Source organism: Malaclemys terrapin, chromosome 5, assembly GCF_027887155.1.
Source record: "Malaclemys terrapin pileata isolate rMalTer1 chromosome 5, rMalTer1.hap1, whole genome shotgun sequence".
NCBI classification, from domain to species: domain Eukaryota; kingdom Metazoa; phylum Chordata; order Testudines; family Emydidae; genus Malaclemys; species Malaclemys terrapin.
In genome coordinates, this window is record NC_071509.1 from 60,158,881 (window position 1) to 60,174,587 (window position 15,707).

Genomic DNA, 15,707 nt, shown 5'->3' on the forward strand with positions numbered 1-15,707 from the left:
CGTTGAAAAGTCCAGATGGGTTTGTGGGTTTATTCCTAGTGTGCTATTAAAATTGATCCTTGATTGCACTCTTGTTTGCATAGTAATAAATAATGTGCTCCATTCTGTTTGTTTCTTACATTTCCCTATTTTATATGTGTGCATTAAATGATGTTTTTCTTTTAAATATTTCTAATTTAATTTAGGCTGTCTTCATGTTATCCTTTACTATTTGATTTCTTGTTTTACCTTTCTTATCACTAAAAGTGATACTTTAGTATCCAAATTCACATTTAAACAATTGTTTTACTTAGTTGTTATTAGTAATACCTAAGAAACCTACAACAGATCATATTTGACTTTCTTCAGTTTTGCAACTTATTTTGTGGGGTAAGGGTAATGCTAATTTTTTTGCAATCAGATCTGTTATTCTGTACAACCTGGCATTGCCTGTTCTCTTGTTTCCAGCATGATTTCATCATACTTTAGCTTTACTCTAGAAGCATGTGTGCAGTTTTCTCCATTCACCTTCTTAAGGGAAATAGTATTTAATAGTGCAGGAAAGCTGCCATATATTTGGATATGAGGATGAGTAAATGTAATTTATATTGTTTAATGTATTTGTAACTGATAAAATGAAGAAGTATAAGTGCTTAGATTTATTATTTATGCTTACAAATTGTATTATACTACCTTTCCAATCCCATCCTTACCCAGAAGTCAAACAACCCTTCCCTCTTCATGTTTAGACAGTCAGGGTGAAATCATATCCTCAGTGAAGTCAATGGCCCAGCTCCCATTTCATATTGAGATTCCAATCTGATGTTCCCCTCTCCCACAATCTTGTTTTATGTTCATCATATCCTTGCCTCCTGCATCATTTTCATATTCAGACTCTTGAGGTCATCCAACTAATTTGTGAAAGGATCTGGAAGAAAACCTTCTGTTCTCCCCTTTACTGAACCCCACACCAGTATTCTCCATAATCCCACAGCAAGCAGCTCAGCAGCAATCTTCCCTAGAGCAAGTTCTCAACAGTATTGCAGAAACCCTTTACCAGAAGAAGTTTCTCTCACTGACAGACTTCTTCTCCCCCTTAAAATCCCATATAGGATTAAACTGATGTAGGGAAGAAATTTCCCCCGGAACTTACTGGCAGAGACCTTCGGTTTTTCTTTGATTTTTTTCCATCGAGCAAGTATCCATTCGAATAAGGTGATCGTATTCCCCACTATCAGTTTCCTAGGATTACATCCTGGTGACCTTCAGGCATTCCTATGTTATAACAAAGAAAGATAAAGTAAAGCAAAGACATAGAACACAAAGGCAAGGAAAGAGAATCAAGAAGGAAAAAAAAAGAGTCAAAGGAAAGAAAACTAGTAGAGGACACAACAGATAACATGGAAGAAGAGACTGCTTCTCTAGGTCAAAAAGCACTGTATATTATTGTACATGGAGCAAGGTTTAGATCTGTTTTAATGAATATTATTCTATACATCTTCATTCTGTTTGTCTGGAAGACATCCACAATATCAACTGGAAGATCTGGGGCAGATGGGCAATTGCAGAATACTTATGAGACTTAAATTACTGCTGTTGATTTTGTACAGGTGTTGTTTTTTAAGAATGCTTATCATGCTAGCAGCTAAATTCTCCCCCATTACCACCCAATTTGTAAACTTATTTGTTGTGTAGAAGGCTGTACATACAGCATACAAACATTGAGCCTGACTCTCTAGCTGTTACATTAATGGAACTGTTCACATGAGTGAGCGCTACAGGGTCATTAAACTCAAATCTGTTATCTCTTTACAACCGATATTAAAGTAATTTAAAATACATATTTAACACCTTCTTGTTGGAATTGCTCTTATATATGTGTTAAATTCATCTATACATTTGGTTCTTTCCCACCTCATAGCTATTGATTTCCTCTTTGCTTTCTAAATAAGTTCAAATTAACGTAACATTTTTGTTATTTATTTATGCATCACTATCCTCAATAATGTCAGGTCGGCCCTGGAACTAATGTTGAGAAAGATCACTTATTTTTGTGGCCTTTATAAAAATTGTGACTGTTGCTGGGAGTGTAGGGGTAGAGTTTCATTTCCCATTTCCTTTAAGTTCGGGAAATATGTGTTCTGTGCTTAGTATTTTTTTTTTTAATATTATCTTTTTAATGTTAATTCAAACTGCATAGTGCTTTTATGTCTTAAAGTGTTGCTATCTTTTAATGTATAATCCTGTCAAATTTTTAAAGTTATGCACTTGCTTCTTACAACAATAATTGCAAAATAAAACCTTTAAGAAAACACTATGCTAAAAATATATATAAAAATGTTACTACAATAAAGCCATTAACTGAAAAAGCGTATTAAACTTGCTCTCTGTTGCTGACATTCATGAAGTTAGTATTTTAGCTAGAATGCTGGAAAATAATGCAGTTGCTTTAATGTGTGCTTATTAACTCCTACATGGCACACGTCAAGAGTCAAAATGTTAAGACAAAAAGCTGAATAAATCGAGTCCTTTTTAAAAATATTCATTGAATACCATTAGCCAGCGTTCTTTGAGTAAATATAGTTGAGGAATTATTTTATGGTTAGAATAGAAATCTGTGTGTTTGAAAGGTATTGGATAAAAAAATGCATTAGCATAATCTTGAAAAGACCATGCTTGAGTTGAAGACTTATTGTCTTTCCTTATAAATATAGGTGACCATTACGGACAATGGTATTCCTGCAAAGTCAACTATTGCCCGGGTGGTTGTGAAAGTCTTAGATGAGAATGACAATAAACCTCAGTTTTTACAAAAGTTCTACAAAATCAGGCTTCCAGAGCGTGAGAAACCAGAACGTGAGAGAACTGCCAAGAGAGAACCTATTTATCGGGTTATAGCTGCAGATAAAGATGAAGGCCCCAATGCAGAGATATCTTACAGCATTGAAGATGGTGATGAACATGGCAAATTTTTTATTGAACCGAAAACTGGAGTGGTATCATCAAAGAAGTTTTCTGGAGCAGGAGAATATGATATTCTTTCAGTGAGTCAAGATCTCATATGCCATTAATCTGTTAAAGTTATCTGTGCTTTCATCACTTGTTATTCAATAGCTGGTGCATGAGTGTTTCCAGTGTTTGCAATTTAACAAACGTCAGACAATACTTGATACTGGACCAGAAGTATTTTTTTTTAAACTGTGAATTTAACTGTGTCACTTGCACTGAGATCATGAATCCAAGCAGCGCTGTTCTTTTCAAGGGCTAGGATGATGGTGACATATTACAGAAATGAAAACAACAACAATTGAGCTTTAATTTTCTTCAAGGAAGCTAGTGAAATGAGTGTGAAATTTATGATCACCAAAGGTACAAACCTGTGAGGAGCTGAGTGCCCTCAACTCCGACTGGCTTCCTAGGTGTTTGAGGGCACATAGCACCTTTCAAGAGGCACTCAAACCTTTTCAGATCTGTTTGCTAGTGATGAGCCTATTGGGCTTTTTTGTTATATTTTCATTTATGTGATATAAAGATTACATGATTGCTTTAGCACAAAGTTGTCTTTTTTTGTATTTCATAGATTAAGGCTGTGGATAATGGTCGCCCACAAAGGTCGTCAACTACTCGGCTTCATATAGAATGGATTTCAAAACCTACACCACCCACAGACCCTATTTCTTTTGAGGAAACATTTTTTTCCTTTACGGTTATGGAAAGTGATCCAGTAGCTCACATGATTGGTGTAATAGCTGTTGAACCTCTTGGCACACCGCTCTGGTTTGACATTACTGGTAAGGAGGCCTTAAAGTTATTCATTATTAATATATATTGGTGAATGTTGTGCTAGCTGAGATTTTGCATTATTCCTTGCAGCATTTTTGTCTTACCCTAGCTCACAACCTTATAAGGAGTTGAAATTCTCTATCTGTAAACACAAAATATAACATTGCAACATTCTGTTACGACAGCTTTGAAAATGACTTGCAAATATTTTGTATATAAACTAAGTGGAATTGAGTTACTGTTTGTGGCGGGGGAGGGGAAGCAATAAAAACGCCTCTTCTCTGTGCTAGTGAGGGTTGCTGTACCCAAGGATAGATTCACCTATGGGAGAGAGAGCAGGCAGTGTTCACATTGTTTTATTATACCCAGCCCTGGGTTCCTCCAGGAGAGGGAAGCTTTAAAGTGCTGCCAATTCTTGGAGCCAAACTAATGGCTTCTAATAGGCATTTTGCCCCACTGCTGCTCCCTTTCATACCTCATTTTGGGTTGAATTTCTGCCACTGAGGGCAGACACTGTGCTGGTAGAGTGAATTGGGCCCACAGGTGATGGAGCTAAGGGTTCGGGGAGTGGTGCCGCAGCCCCTGGCTTTCCATTATATACAGGGTTTACAGTTTGATTCAATGGCTCTCTGCACCCCCACTACAAAAATTGTTCCAGCACCATGGGTGGCAGGTGTCAAAGGCTGGGAGAGACTGAGCCTCCCCAAACAGCCCTGCATGGCCCCACCGACACTCCGCCTCCCAGCACTCTGCTGCAGCTCTTCCCCAGGACCCAGCAACTGCAGGGTTATTTGCTGGATACCCCAAAAAGAAAGAGTGTGGGGAGAATTCAACATGAAGCCGATATTACAAATAACTTATTTTGCCACTTATGTCTTTCAAAATCAGAGATTGCAAGGAATCTGCTTCTGGAAATATCCCATGATGCACTATGGCTTGTCATATCACAACCTGCCTGATCCGTACATATTGTCGGACTGGGATTTTCAAAGGCATCTGTGGGGATGAGGCACGAAACTCGTTGTAAAGTCAGTGGGAGCCTATGCAAACCAGTAAAGTTGGGTTTCTAACTCCCTTACTTGCCTTTGAAAATCTTAGCCATGTGCATGGAGCTGGATTGTGTTTGAATTGCGAGGGAAGGATTTCAAGAATAGTCATATTTAGTTTTAATTTAGGCTGGCTTCATGTTCCAGTGAGATTTGTGGTGGTTGTGATGTAGTTGTTACTATTAAACATTTACTGAACCATACACTTGTGTGGCACTTTATAAAGAATTTTAAAAGACAGGTCACTGTCCAAAGATTGCAATCAGGTTTCAACAAATGCATGAAAATAAAAAAAAGGGAGAGGTATAAAAGTCTTCTGCCCTACACACCTATGTAGGGGAGAGAGGGAGCATAGATGCACCCTTGCATCCCTCTAAGGGCTGTTTGCATTCTTGGTAACTGCATAGGGGAGAGAACAAGCAAGGGACTATTATTCCTATCCCCATGCACACATGGGTGGACAGTGGAGGGGAATAGGTAAGTTAGGAGGTGGGCAGGGGTAGGATATAAGCAGAGATTTGAGGCTGCTCCCATCAGTGTGCCAGCTGGGTCAGCCGAGCCAGGGTGGATGGGAAATGAAATCTCCTGCTGACCACAGGCAGACAGAAGGGAACCATGAAAGGAAAGAGTCATTGAGGCTTAAGTGGGAGATGGTTTCAGGAGTGGTTAACAGAAAGCAAGAAAAATAAGTCCATAGAAGAGACCTTAGACTAGGAAAGAAGGAGGTTATGGATGACTTTTATAAGGCAGTTTCAGTGGAGTAAAGCAATAGTATTTGCTGGGATGTCTCATGAAACAGGATCTTGTGACCGCTGGTTTTGGAACATGCTATACTTGGGGCCCTACCATATTCACGGACCATGAAATCTGGTCTTTTGTGTGCTTTTGCCCTATTACTATACAGATTTAATGGGGGAGACCAGTGTTTATCAAATTTGGGGTCCTGCCCAAAAGGGAGTTGCAGGGATGTCACAAGGTTATTTGGGGGGGAGGGTGTCACGGTGTTACCACCCTTATTTCTGTGCTGACTTCAGAGCTGGGTGTCCAGAGAGCGGCAGCTGTTGGCCAGGCGCCCAGCTCTGAAGGCAGCGCCTAACCAGCAGCAGAACAGAAATAAGGGTGGAAATACCATACAATGCCACCCTTACATCTGCGCTGCTGCCTTCAGAGCTGGGCGGCCAGAAAGTGGCGGCTGCTGACTGAGGGCCCAGCTCTGCAGGCAGCAGTGTAGAAGTAAGGGTAGCAATACCACACCATGCCATCCTTACTTCTGCGCTGCTGCTGGTGGTGGCTCTGGCTTCAGAGCTGGGCTCCTGGCTAGCAGCTGCTGCTTTGCAGCTGCTCAGCTCTGAAGGCAGCGCTGCCCCCCCACCATAACCTTGGAACCCCCCCCCCCCAACTCCTTTTTGGGTCAGGACCATGAAATTTTAGATTTAAATAGTTGAAATCATGAAATTCACGATTTTAAAAATCCTATGACCATGAAATTGCCCAAAATGGACCCAGAATTTGGTAGGGCCCAAACTATGCTATTGGACACTTTTATCATTTGTTTCCTTTGTTTCAACTACTATGTACTGTGTATAGTGTGTTAATATTTTAATATTTTTCTTTTGATTTTTCTTCTCAGCATGCTGCATAGCTTAAACATTTAATGTTCATATTTATATGCTTAACCTTTTTGTGAACATACTGAAGACAAGTGACCTTGTCCTGTTGTTGTTCCTTAAGTCCAGCTCCTACTGGGGTTTTGTGTGTGGATTGATGGTAGAACTGGGTCCAGGAGCTGTAACTTGTTGCTTGCATTGTAAGATTTATTTTTTAATAACAAAGTATTTTGAATAGGTTGATAGCTAGGTGACTACATCACATTGTCAAATTATCAGCTGTTCTTACAAATTCTTACTGTACCTCTTGACTGTTTCTAATAGCATGAAATAATTTCATTGACGACTTTCTTTTATGTTCTGTGCTTGCTTTTCATGCTTTCTTTCTTTTTGGCTGTGCCAGGAGACAAACTTGCTAGTGAAGTTTTTTACATCTTTCAGATGGCTTGTGACCTGAACTGTACAGCAGAAGGTATCTGCTGAGATCACATAATTTATTAACCAATTATGAGATCTAAACTAAAACACACAATTTTAGAATATCTTATTAACTCTTCAAGAATGAAAGTTTGCTTAGATGCTTTTGTGACTTTTCGTTTTGTTATGTTATCGGTAAGTATGCATAGCACCACATCAGAATTCTAGTTTTGGATTTTGGCCTAAATTTATGCGTCTGCACCTTTAATTTGCCAGATGGACTGGGTGCTGCTTCAGGAGATTGACAGATATCAGCACTAATAGAATAGTAATATTAGGCAAAGCATCTGTGATTTCCTTGTAAAAATGCTGCAAGACTTGTAGGCTTTCCAGGCCAGAAACTAAAAGTCTGCTGCTGAGATTGTCTTCATTTCAGAAGAAGTGCAACTGGATATGCTCTCATTCATTCACCCTGCTGTTTTACTGTAGTGGTGAATGTAACTAAATTGAGACATGAAATTCTCCCTTTCTGTAATCCAAAAAAAAATAATATCACCTACCAGCAGTAAAAGATAATTTTATGGGCACACTTTCTGAAGTTTGACTTCTGGCCCAAAACCAAACCAAAATTTTATATATAAAACCCATTCAAACCAAAACTGCTGCATTTCACATTGCTCAATTTATATCTGTGTTCATGCTAGGGAAACTTCCTCTGGGACAGGAGCTGGGCTGTAGTGAGACTCCCAAGTCACCAGTACACTGATCATTCATAGTTACTAAATATCTGTCAATCAGTAAGGCAGAATCCAGACCAGGGGTAGGCAATAATTTTTGAAAGGGGGCCACTCCACAAATTTTGATAAGTTGTCACGGGCCACACACTTCTACTATATTAATGGAGGGGGTGCCGGGTCTGGGAGTTTGGGTGCAGGAGGGACCTCCGGTCTGGTGCAGAGTGGTGGGGTGCAGGAGAGGGTGTGGGTTGTGGGCTCTGGCCGGGAGGCGTTTACCACAGGCGGCTCCCAACAGGCAGCGCAGCAGGGCTCAGGCAGGCTTCCTCCATGCAGATTCCGGAAGTGGCTGCGGCCGGCACGTCTCGGCACGCCTCTTGGGAGGAGGGAGGTAGCGGGTCTCCGTGTGCTGCCCGCAAGCACCATTTTCCGGCCAATGGGAGCTGTGAGGACGGTGCTGGGGGCGGGGGCAGCGTGCAGAGCCGCCTCCCACCTCCCCCTCCAGGGGCGCACAGAGACATGCCTGCAGCAGCTACCCACTTCTGGGAGCAGCGTGAGGCCACGGCAGGCAGGTAGCCTGCCTGAGCGCCCCGCTGTGCCATGGGTCTTTTAGTGGCCTGGAGATCACGAGGGGGCAGCCAAAGAGCCTCGCAGGCCAGACAGAAATGTTTTGCCCACCCCTGCTCCAGGTGTCTATCCTTATCTGATCTATCTGTCCTGCAACTTCTGAAGGCAAACGTTTTCAGGAAATGGAACTAATTTCAGTATTGTTCTTATTTTGATTAAGTAGAATTTTACCATTCCTGATATTTCACTCCCTCATTTCTATGCATGTCTCTTTATAGTTGAAATGCAATGATTTCCTAATATATGCATTTAATATCTTAAAAAAATCTCTCCGCTTATGTCTAAATAATATGCTTTTAAATATATAATTAGAAAAACATATGCACAATGTAATTAGGATAAATGGGTTAGCCACAACTAACATTACGTTGACAACAATAGAAACTAATTTCTTCATTTTAAATAGTTTATCTAAAAGTCTAAACCAATTGATGTTAATGGCCAGTATTTATCACTGCTAACAACATTTGGTCTTAAAAGCTAGTATGTTGTCAGGGCAAACTGGTTAGAGTAGCACAAATATTATTATGATCAACTAAACATTTAAATGATTGGCTGTTGGTTACTGAGCTACATTTCAACATGATTATTGAACTATATTTCTTAGGTCAATTTGAAGTTTTATAAGTAAACAAATTTGTTTCAGAAAAGGAGCTTAGTGCCTTTCAAGGAGCTATGTTTTTGTGATTTTTCTCGAATTTTTCCATCTTTTGGTATTACCTCCTCTACCTTGACCTCAAAGACCCTAATAGTGACAACCCTCTTGATTAGGAGGACTTGCTATTCATCATAGATTTTAAGGCCAGAAAGGATCTCCTGCAAAACAAAGGTCATATAATTTCAACCAGTAATTCCTGCAACAAGCTCAGTAGTCTGTGTTGGAGCTGGAGCATATCTTTAGAAAGGCATCCAATCTTTAAATCAAGATTTCAGAAGGTAGAGAGTTGAGAATCTTCCCACAGGATGCAATCAGTGCCGTCCCGTGAGTCAGCAAAGAAGCTCTATCCAAAGCCATATGAAGGATTAACTCATACCCAAGCTTAAATGTCCTAAGACAACAAAGTGTACGTACCCGAGAAAGTACATCACTGCAGTGTTTTATGAACTTACTGTCTCTTTCAATTTCTTGAACCAGGTGGCAACTACGACAGCCGGTTTGATGTAGACAAGGGCACTGGAACCATCATTGTAGCTAGACCTCTTGATGCAGAACAGAAATCAAATTACAACCTGACAGTAGAGGCGACAGATGGAACCAGCTCTATCAGCACCCAGGTAATGGATTTCTAATAGTGTTTGTTAGAAGAACTTGTGAATGAAGAACTTGTAGCCCTTCTTTTTCTGGACATGCATATGGTATGTATAAATTAGGGACTGCATCTGAAAAAGAAGTGGATTATGATGTTGATACTGCCTTAGTGTTGGGCATCTGAAGTGGAAAGGTTGTGTAAATAGATTAGTACAATTTGAATTAACAACTTTCAAATTATTCTTATAATATCAAAGTAAATGAAATACAGGAGCTCAGCCTTACATATGTGATTCACTTACAAGAAAAGGATTAATAATTTTTAAAAATCAGCAACCTCCATGAGTGTTTCAGCAAGGCATTAAATAAATCATTGCAAATCACTTTGAGAGCTGTGGATAGAAAACTTTCAGTATAGAATCAATATCATTGTTATTCTGCAACAAAAAGCTAACTGCAACATATTATGAGCCATCTCTTCCCCCTCCTGCATTAAAAGCCATGCGAGCAAGTTCCGTATGATGACATTTCAGTTAACATATCCATTGTGGAGATTCCCTCAAATCACCTTTCAGAGGAGGTGAGGTTTGCCACCTATGGAAAAGGGTGTAGGGCTGGAGGACCCATGAGAGGCCATGTGTCTCTGTACCAGCTCTGGCTTGCTTGGAACTTCACTAGCAGGGAGTTCTCCTCGGCTTGACAGCCTTTGGGGAGGTTACACGGAGAAGAAAATGCAGCCTGTGGCCAGAGAAGATAAGAGGTGTATGACCAGAACCCATCCCATTCTCCTCCCCAAGTGTGGACCTGGATGCACAGAGAGCACTCCGCCAGGTCCAGGTTGCAGTGGACAATGCCATGGAGGTGGCTGAGTCCCCCTTCCACATTGAAGGGAGTAGATCCACTCATCGAAGACCCCTGAATTGGACTGGAAGAGTATGATATGATTCTCTGTAATCTATAGTAGCTCCTCAGTTAGAGCATGAAGTATGCATCACTTATAGCTATTTATCTTTTATTTTCAATTAAATGTGGAAAAATTATTTAATGTGACGTATAGGTTAAAGTAAAGTATACAGTTAAAATATAAATGTCAAGAAAAGCTAAAGTGAAGGATTGAATACCATTTCCTCCCTGCAGCATTGCACACTCCTGCATGCATTTATGGCATATGTGTTATGACACAAACAGCATTATATGAAGCTACATAATATTTGATCAAAAAGCAGGAGCTACACTAACTACATTTGTACAGTGTAGAGACCTAAAGTTGCTGTTGAAAATTAAGCATTATTTTTACTTGTTAGCACAGCCTTTATATATTAAAAATGTTTTTTTGCATTTCCCTTTCTTTTTAAAAGAGAAAAAAAGTTTAAGAAATGTTTTTCCTTAGTGTTGGAATTTGTCAGGAGCATAACTGCTCTCTATGACCCCCACAAAGCTTAGGGGCCCCTAAACACTAGAGGGAGAATGTAAGAGTTGCTGCTGCTGCCATCTGTGAAAGTGCAACCAAACTTTGGGTCCAGATCCTGGGCTGCATCTGGGCTGTCCTTGGCACAGTTCAAGAGGCGGCAGATGGAAAGGTCGCTGAAAGGCAGCCACTCCCAGTCCCTATTCAAGCCCAAATTGATGGTGTTAAGTTTGCAAATGAATTGTAGCTCAGCAGTTTCTCTTTGAAGTCTGTTTTTGAAGTTTTTTTGTTGAAATAGGACTACTTTTAAATCTGGTGTTGAGTGTCCAGGGAGACTGAAATGTTCTCCTTTTGTATGTCATCATTCTTGATGTCTGATTTGTGTCCATTTATCCACTTATGTAGAGACTGTCTGGTTTGGCCAATGTACATGGCAGGAGGGGCATTGCTGGCACATGATGGCATATATCATATTAGTAGATGTGCAAGTGAATGAGCCCCTGATGGTGTGGCTGGTGTGGTTGGGTCCTATGATGGTGTCGCCAAAGTAGATATGGGGACAGAGAAGGCAACGGGGTTTGTTATATGGTTTGGTGTTTCTGTGGTGTGGTGTGTAGTTGCTGGTGAGTATTTGCTTCAGGTTGGGGAGCTGTCTGTAAGCGAGAATTGGCCTGCCTTCCAAGGCCTGTGAGAGTGGGGGATTGTTTTCCAGGATAGGTTGTAGATTGTTGATGATGTGTTGGAGTGGCTGGCTCACTACAAAAGCAATTTTCCCTCTCGGTATTGACATGTCCTCATCAATTATTGGGAGTGGACAACATCCATCCTGACTAAATTGGCCTTCAACATTGGTTCTTCACTTGTAAGGTAACTCTCTTCTCTTCATGTGCCAATATGTATTTAGGCCTGTATCTGTAATTTTCACTCCAGGCATCTGAAGAAGTGGGATTTTTACCCATGAAAGCTTATCCCCAAATAAATCTGTTAGTCTTTAAGGTGCCACCGGACTCCTTGTTGTTTTTGTTAGATGCACACAGACTCTCACCCATTGTGTTTAAATGAGCTTGTTGTTCTACATTTTGTAAAACAAGGTGAACTTTGTAAATACTTTGAAATCTCGCCCCAGGAAAATTGGAATGGAAGTAATTAACTTGTCTTCTTTTTTTTCCCTCTAAATTCACTGATTGCTTCCTGTGGCTTTCTTTTGTCTCTCTCTCTCTCTCTCTCTCTCTCTCTCTCTCTCTCTCTCTCTCTCTCTCTCTCTTTCTCTGGCCTTTCCCTTCTTATCTAGAGTTGGCAGAAGCAGAGGTTGCGGTTTCTTTTGCAGGAGAACACAAAGTCTTCCCTTTCATTATCTTTCTCTTTCCTCTGTTGGTGGCATAAGCATGGACTGTGCTGTTAGAATCTCTTATGACTGTGGCACATGGATTGACGAGTGTCCATTAGTATAAACTTTAAAACTGGTGGTGCATGAACAGAGTGTTCATTGGCTTTACCCTGGATATATCACCTTTCAGAGCTCATTCATCTTCCTCCTCTCTCTCATAATCCCTGCCTAACCCAAATGCACGAATCTATTTAAGAAAGTCCACAGGACACGGTCGGCTCCAGGCACCAGACGAGAAAGCACGTGCCTGGGCGGCACATTGTAAGGGCGGCATTCCGGCCTATCTTGGGGCGGCCAGCCCAGCCTTGCAGGGGCACGGACCCCGGCCCGTGGGGGGGGCAGGAACTAGCAATCCCCGCCGCTCATCGTACTGCTGGGTTCCCCGGGACACGCCACTCCCCACCGCCTGCACCGGCCTCCGCCTCCCGCGCTGCTCTGAGCCCGGCCTGGCCGAGCCGCCTTTAAAGGAACAGCTGAGCCAGCACCTCCTGCAGCCCCCGGGCACCGAAAGGAGGGAGGGTTCTGCGGCAGCCCGGCGGGCACCGGAGGGAGGGAGGGTTCGCCAGCGGGCAGTGGAGGCAGGGAGGGAGGGTTCTGCGGTGGCCCAGTGGGCAGCGGATGGTTCTGCAGCAACCTGGCGAGCACCGGAGGGAGGGTTCTGTGGCGGCCCGGCAGGCAGCGGAGGGGCGGGCCCCACTGATCCCAGCACCGTTTGCACAGTGCCGAGTGGAGGTCGCAGACCCCAGCCAGCGCTGCCTGTGGCGGCCCCCTCGGAGCCTGCCTGAGCCTGCCCGGCCAGGAGAGGCACCCCAAGGCCGGAGGGGGCAGAGAGGGGAGCCCCTCTCGCCCGGCTCCAAGCGCGCTGCAGCGCCTGGCTGCCCACGGGTGGAGGGAACGGCCGGGTGCCGCCCTTTACCCCCCTGCGAGCCACCTCGACCGCCCTCTTTTTGCTTCAGCAGTCCGGCTGCTTTTTTTTTTTTGCCTGGGGTGGCAAAAAAGCTAGAGCCGAGAGGGTATGTTTCAAGAATGCATCCTCACATTTGATTTAACTGAAAAAGAGCTCCTGTGTAGCTCAAAAGCTTTTCTCTTTCACCAACAGAAGTTGATCCAATAAAAGATATTACCTCACCCACCTTCTCTCTTAGTTGATTTCACAGACATGTTAATTTATTTCCCCTGAAAATGAGTTATTTAGGACTACCAATGTGAAAATAGAGTTGCACTTCAATTCTGACACTTTTTGTAACGATTGTAATTCAAATGCTGAAGTCATGCTGGATCTTTGTAAGAACTGATGAGTAGTAAGCAAACTGTGATAAGCACAAACAAATTATAAATCTGAATATTGTGTTCAGAAATATTAAGTGTAATAAGCCTCCATGGACACCTTTTAACACACAAAATACTTTGACTAAGCACTTGAATACAAAGAGCAGTTTAACAAGCCTTGATTAACGGTAGTAGTTGTTTAAGTAATCTTAAATTTTACCTGCAAAAGGAAATGACCTTATCATATTATTGTATCTGACTTCTAAACTATAAGGCTTTGGTTGGCTGTAAGCCATGAACATCTGTGGAACATTTGACTCTTTCATGACTTTATTTAAATTGCTTGTTTGAAAAATATCCAGGCAGTAGGCGTGAAGCTGTTAGAGTTTCATATGCAGCTAAATGCTGAATGCATGATGCACGAAGAGAATAAACAAATTCCAGGCCTTCTGTAATGATATTTGACCATGGTGGAGATGACTGGGACAATAGCATTGAAAAAAATCAAATGTATTCAAAGTACTAATCCTTTTGGATTATACTATTTTGGCCTTAAATGGGAAAGATTATGCATGGGAAATAAGAACAAATGCATGAACTACTAAATTGATTTTTGTGAAAAATACTGTTTACTACTTCTGCCACTTGTAACCGTTGGTATTGCTATCCATATTTCAATAAGTAGAAGTAATAGATAAGGTAGTTTAAGGCTAATTACAGCAATTTACTTGTTGCTTTTCTAGAAGCAGAATATTGAATTTTGCTTTATGTAAAATGTATACATATGTTATTCTTTGGGGTCAGTTTGGGAAAAGAGGATAGAATGCCGCTCATTGGTTAAATTTGCGTTTTGCTTACAATGACCACACTGCTCAACAGAAACACTTCTCTGTTAGTAGAATAAGGTTGCTTTATCTCACAAGCATTAACTTTTAAAACAGACTATTCATGAGCAAGAATATAACTGTAGATAGATATAATTATGAGTAAGAAGGAGAGAGAATTTTTCTTAAACTACATAAGGAAACAAGAAGGTAAACTAGTAAAAATACAAAAAAGTAAATAATTGTTTTTAAACTATATTTTACAAGGGTGAATAATTTTTCATCTTTTGAAAACATTTTTTTTTTCTGTGGATGAATATTCTCATTTTGGAATTTTACTTGTTATGGCAATGACATGTATTTTCTTTATAAGTTCCATCTTAATATATTCCTATCACAATTTAACTGTCGCCTGTGATACCATTAATAGGTTTTCATCCTTGTATTCCAACTTACTTTCAACTCTGTTGTTCCCTAGATCTGCATGCACAGATCTCACTGATGTCAGTGAAGAATGTGTGCGCAGATCAGTGGTGTGATAGGACATTTATATACCTCTGTAAAATGATTTGAAACTTTGTGGTTTGCGTATCAGAGGGGAAGCCGTGTTAGTCTGAATCTGTAAAAAGCAACAGAGGGTCCTGTGGCACCTTTAAGACTAAAAGAAGTATTGGGAGCATAAGCTTTCGTGGGTAAGAACCTCACTTCTTCAGATGCAAGCATCTGTTAATCTGTTAGTCTTAAAGGTGCCACAGGACCCTCTGTTGCTTTTCTGTGGTTTGAGATTGCTTTATTTCCGAGATCCCATTCTGATCTGTTAGCATCAAGCATTTCTATGGTATGCTCCTGCGATCTGCATCTTCTCCCTCCAAGCTACTACCTTATTGTATTCAAAGCAATTTTATAATATTTTCTTTTGAATGTAATCTATACTCTACTTTCTGCTCTATATAGATATTTTTATTGTATTATGGATTTCATGTTAAGATGGTATCATACAGATTGTGGTTTGTATTGTGCTTACCCAGAAGCCTATGCTTTCTGGAGTGGCCTCTAAAATTACACCTATAAATTTTTTGCATCCAATTTTTGTTTGTGTAAAAATGAGGATCTGAAAATATTATGTGAAAAACATGTTTGTTAAAATTGTCAGTGCCAGGTAGAGACTGGTTTGAAATAGCTTTGAAAATTTGATCCATATACATTTTTATTTTATTTTTATTTTTTTACACATCCAGAGACACTGTACACTGCCATCATGGAAGTAGGTAGAGACAAAATAATAACCTTAATGATTGAAAAATTCATCCTGAAACTTAAAATTTAGTTTTTCAACTTCACAACTAGGTCAAACATAAAATGTGAGTCTTAAGTTTT

At 40.8% G+C, this 15,707-nt stretch overlaps 1 protein-coding gene across 5 annotated transcripts in view; it reads left to right on the top strand.

Moving 5' to 3' along the window:
• The window catches only part of FAT1 (FAT atypical cadherin 1), a 168,288-nt gene that overhangs the window by 101,216 nt on the left and 51,365 nt on the right, over positions 1 to 15,707 (top strand). For 4 of the 5 annotated variants that reach the window (XM_054031029.1, XM_054031028.1, XM_054031030.1 and 1 more), the window contains exons 5-7: positions 2,694 to 3,023; positions 3,560 to 3,770; positions 9,329 to 9,468. In XM_054031029.1, coding sequence (XP_053887004.1) covers positions 2,694 to 3,023; positions 3,560 to 3,770; positions 9,329 to 9,468 — 681 coding nt within the window. Of the gene's footprint in view, positions 1 to 1,091; positions 2,253 to 2,693; positions 3,024 to 3,559; positions 3,771 to 9,328; positions 9,469 to 15,707 lie in introns of those variants that run through there. The other variant, XM_054031032.1, reaches the window with a different exon arrangement.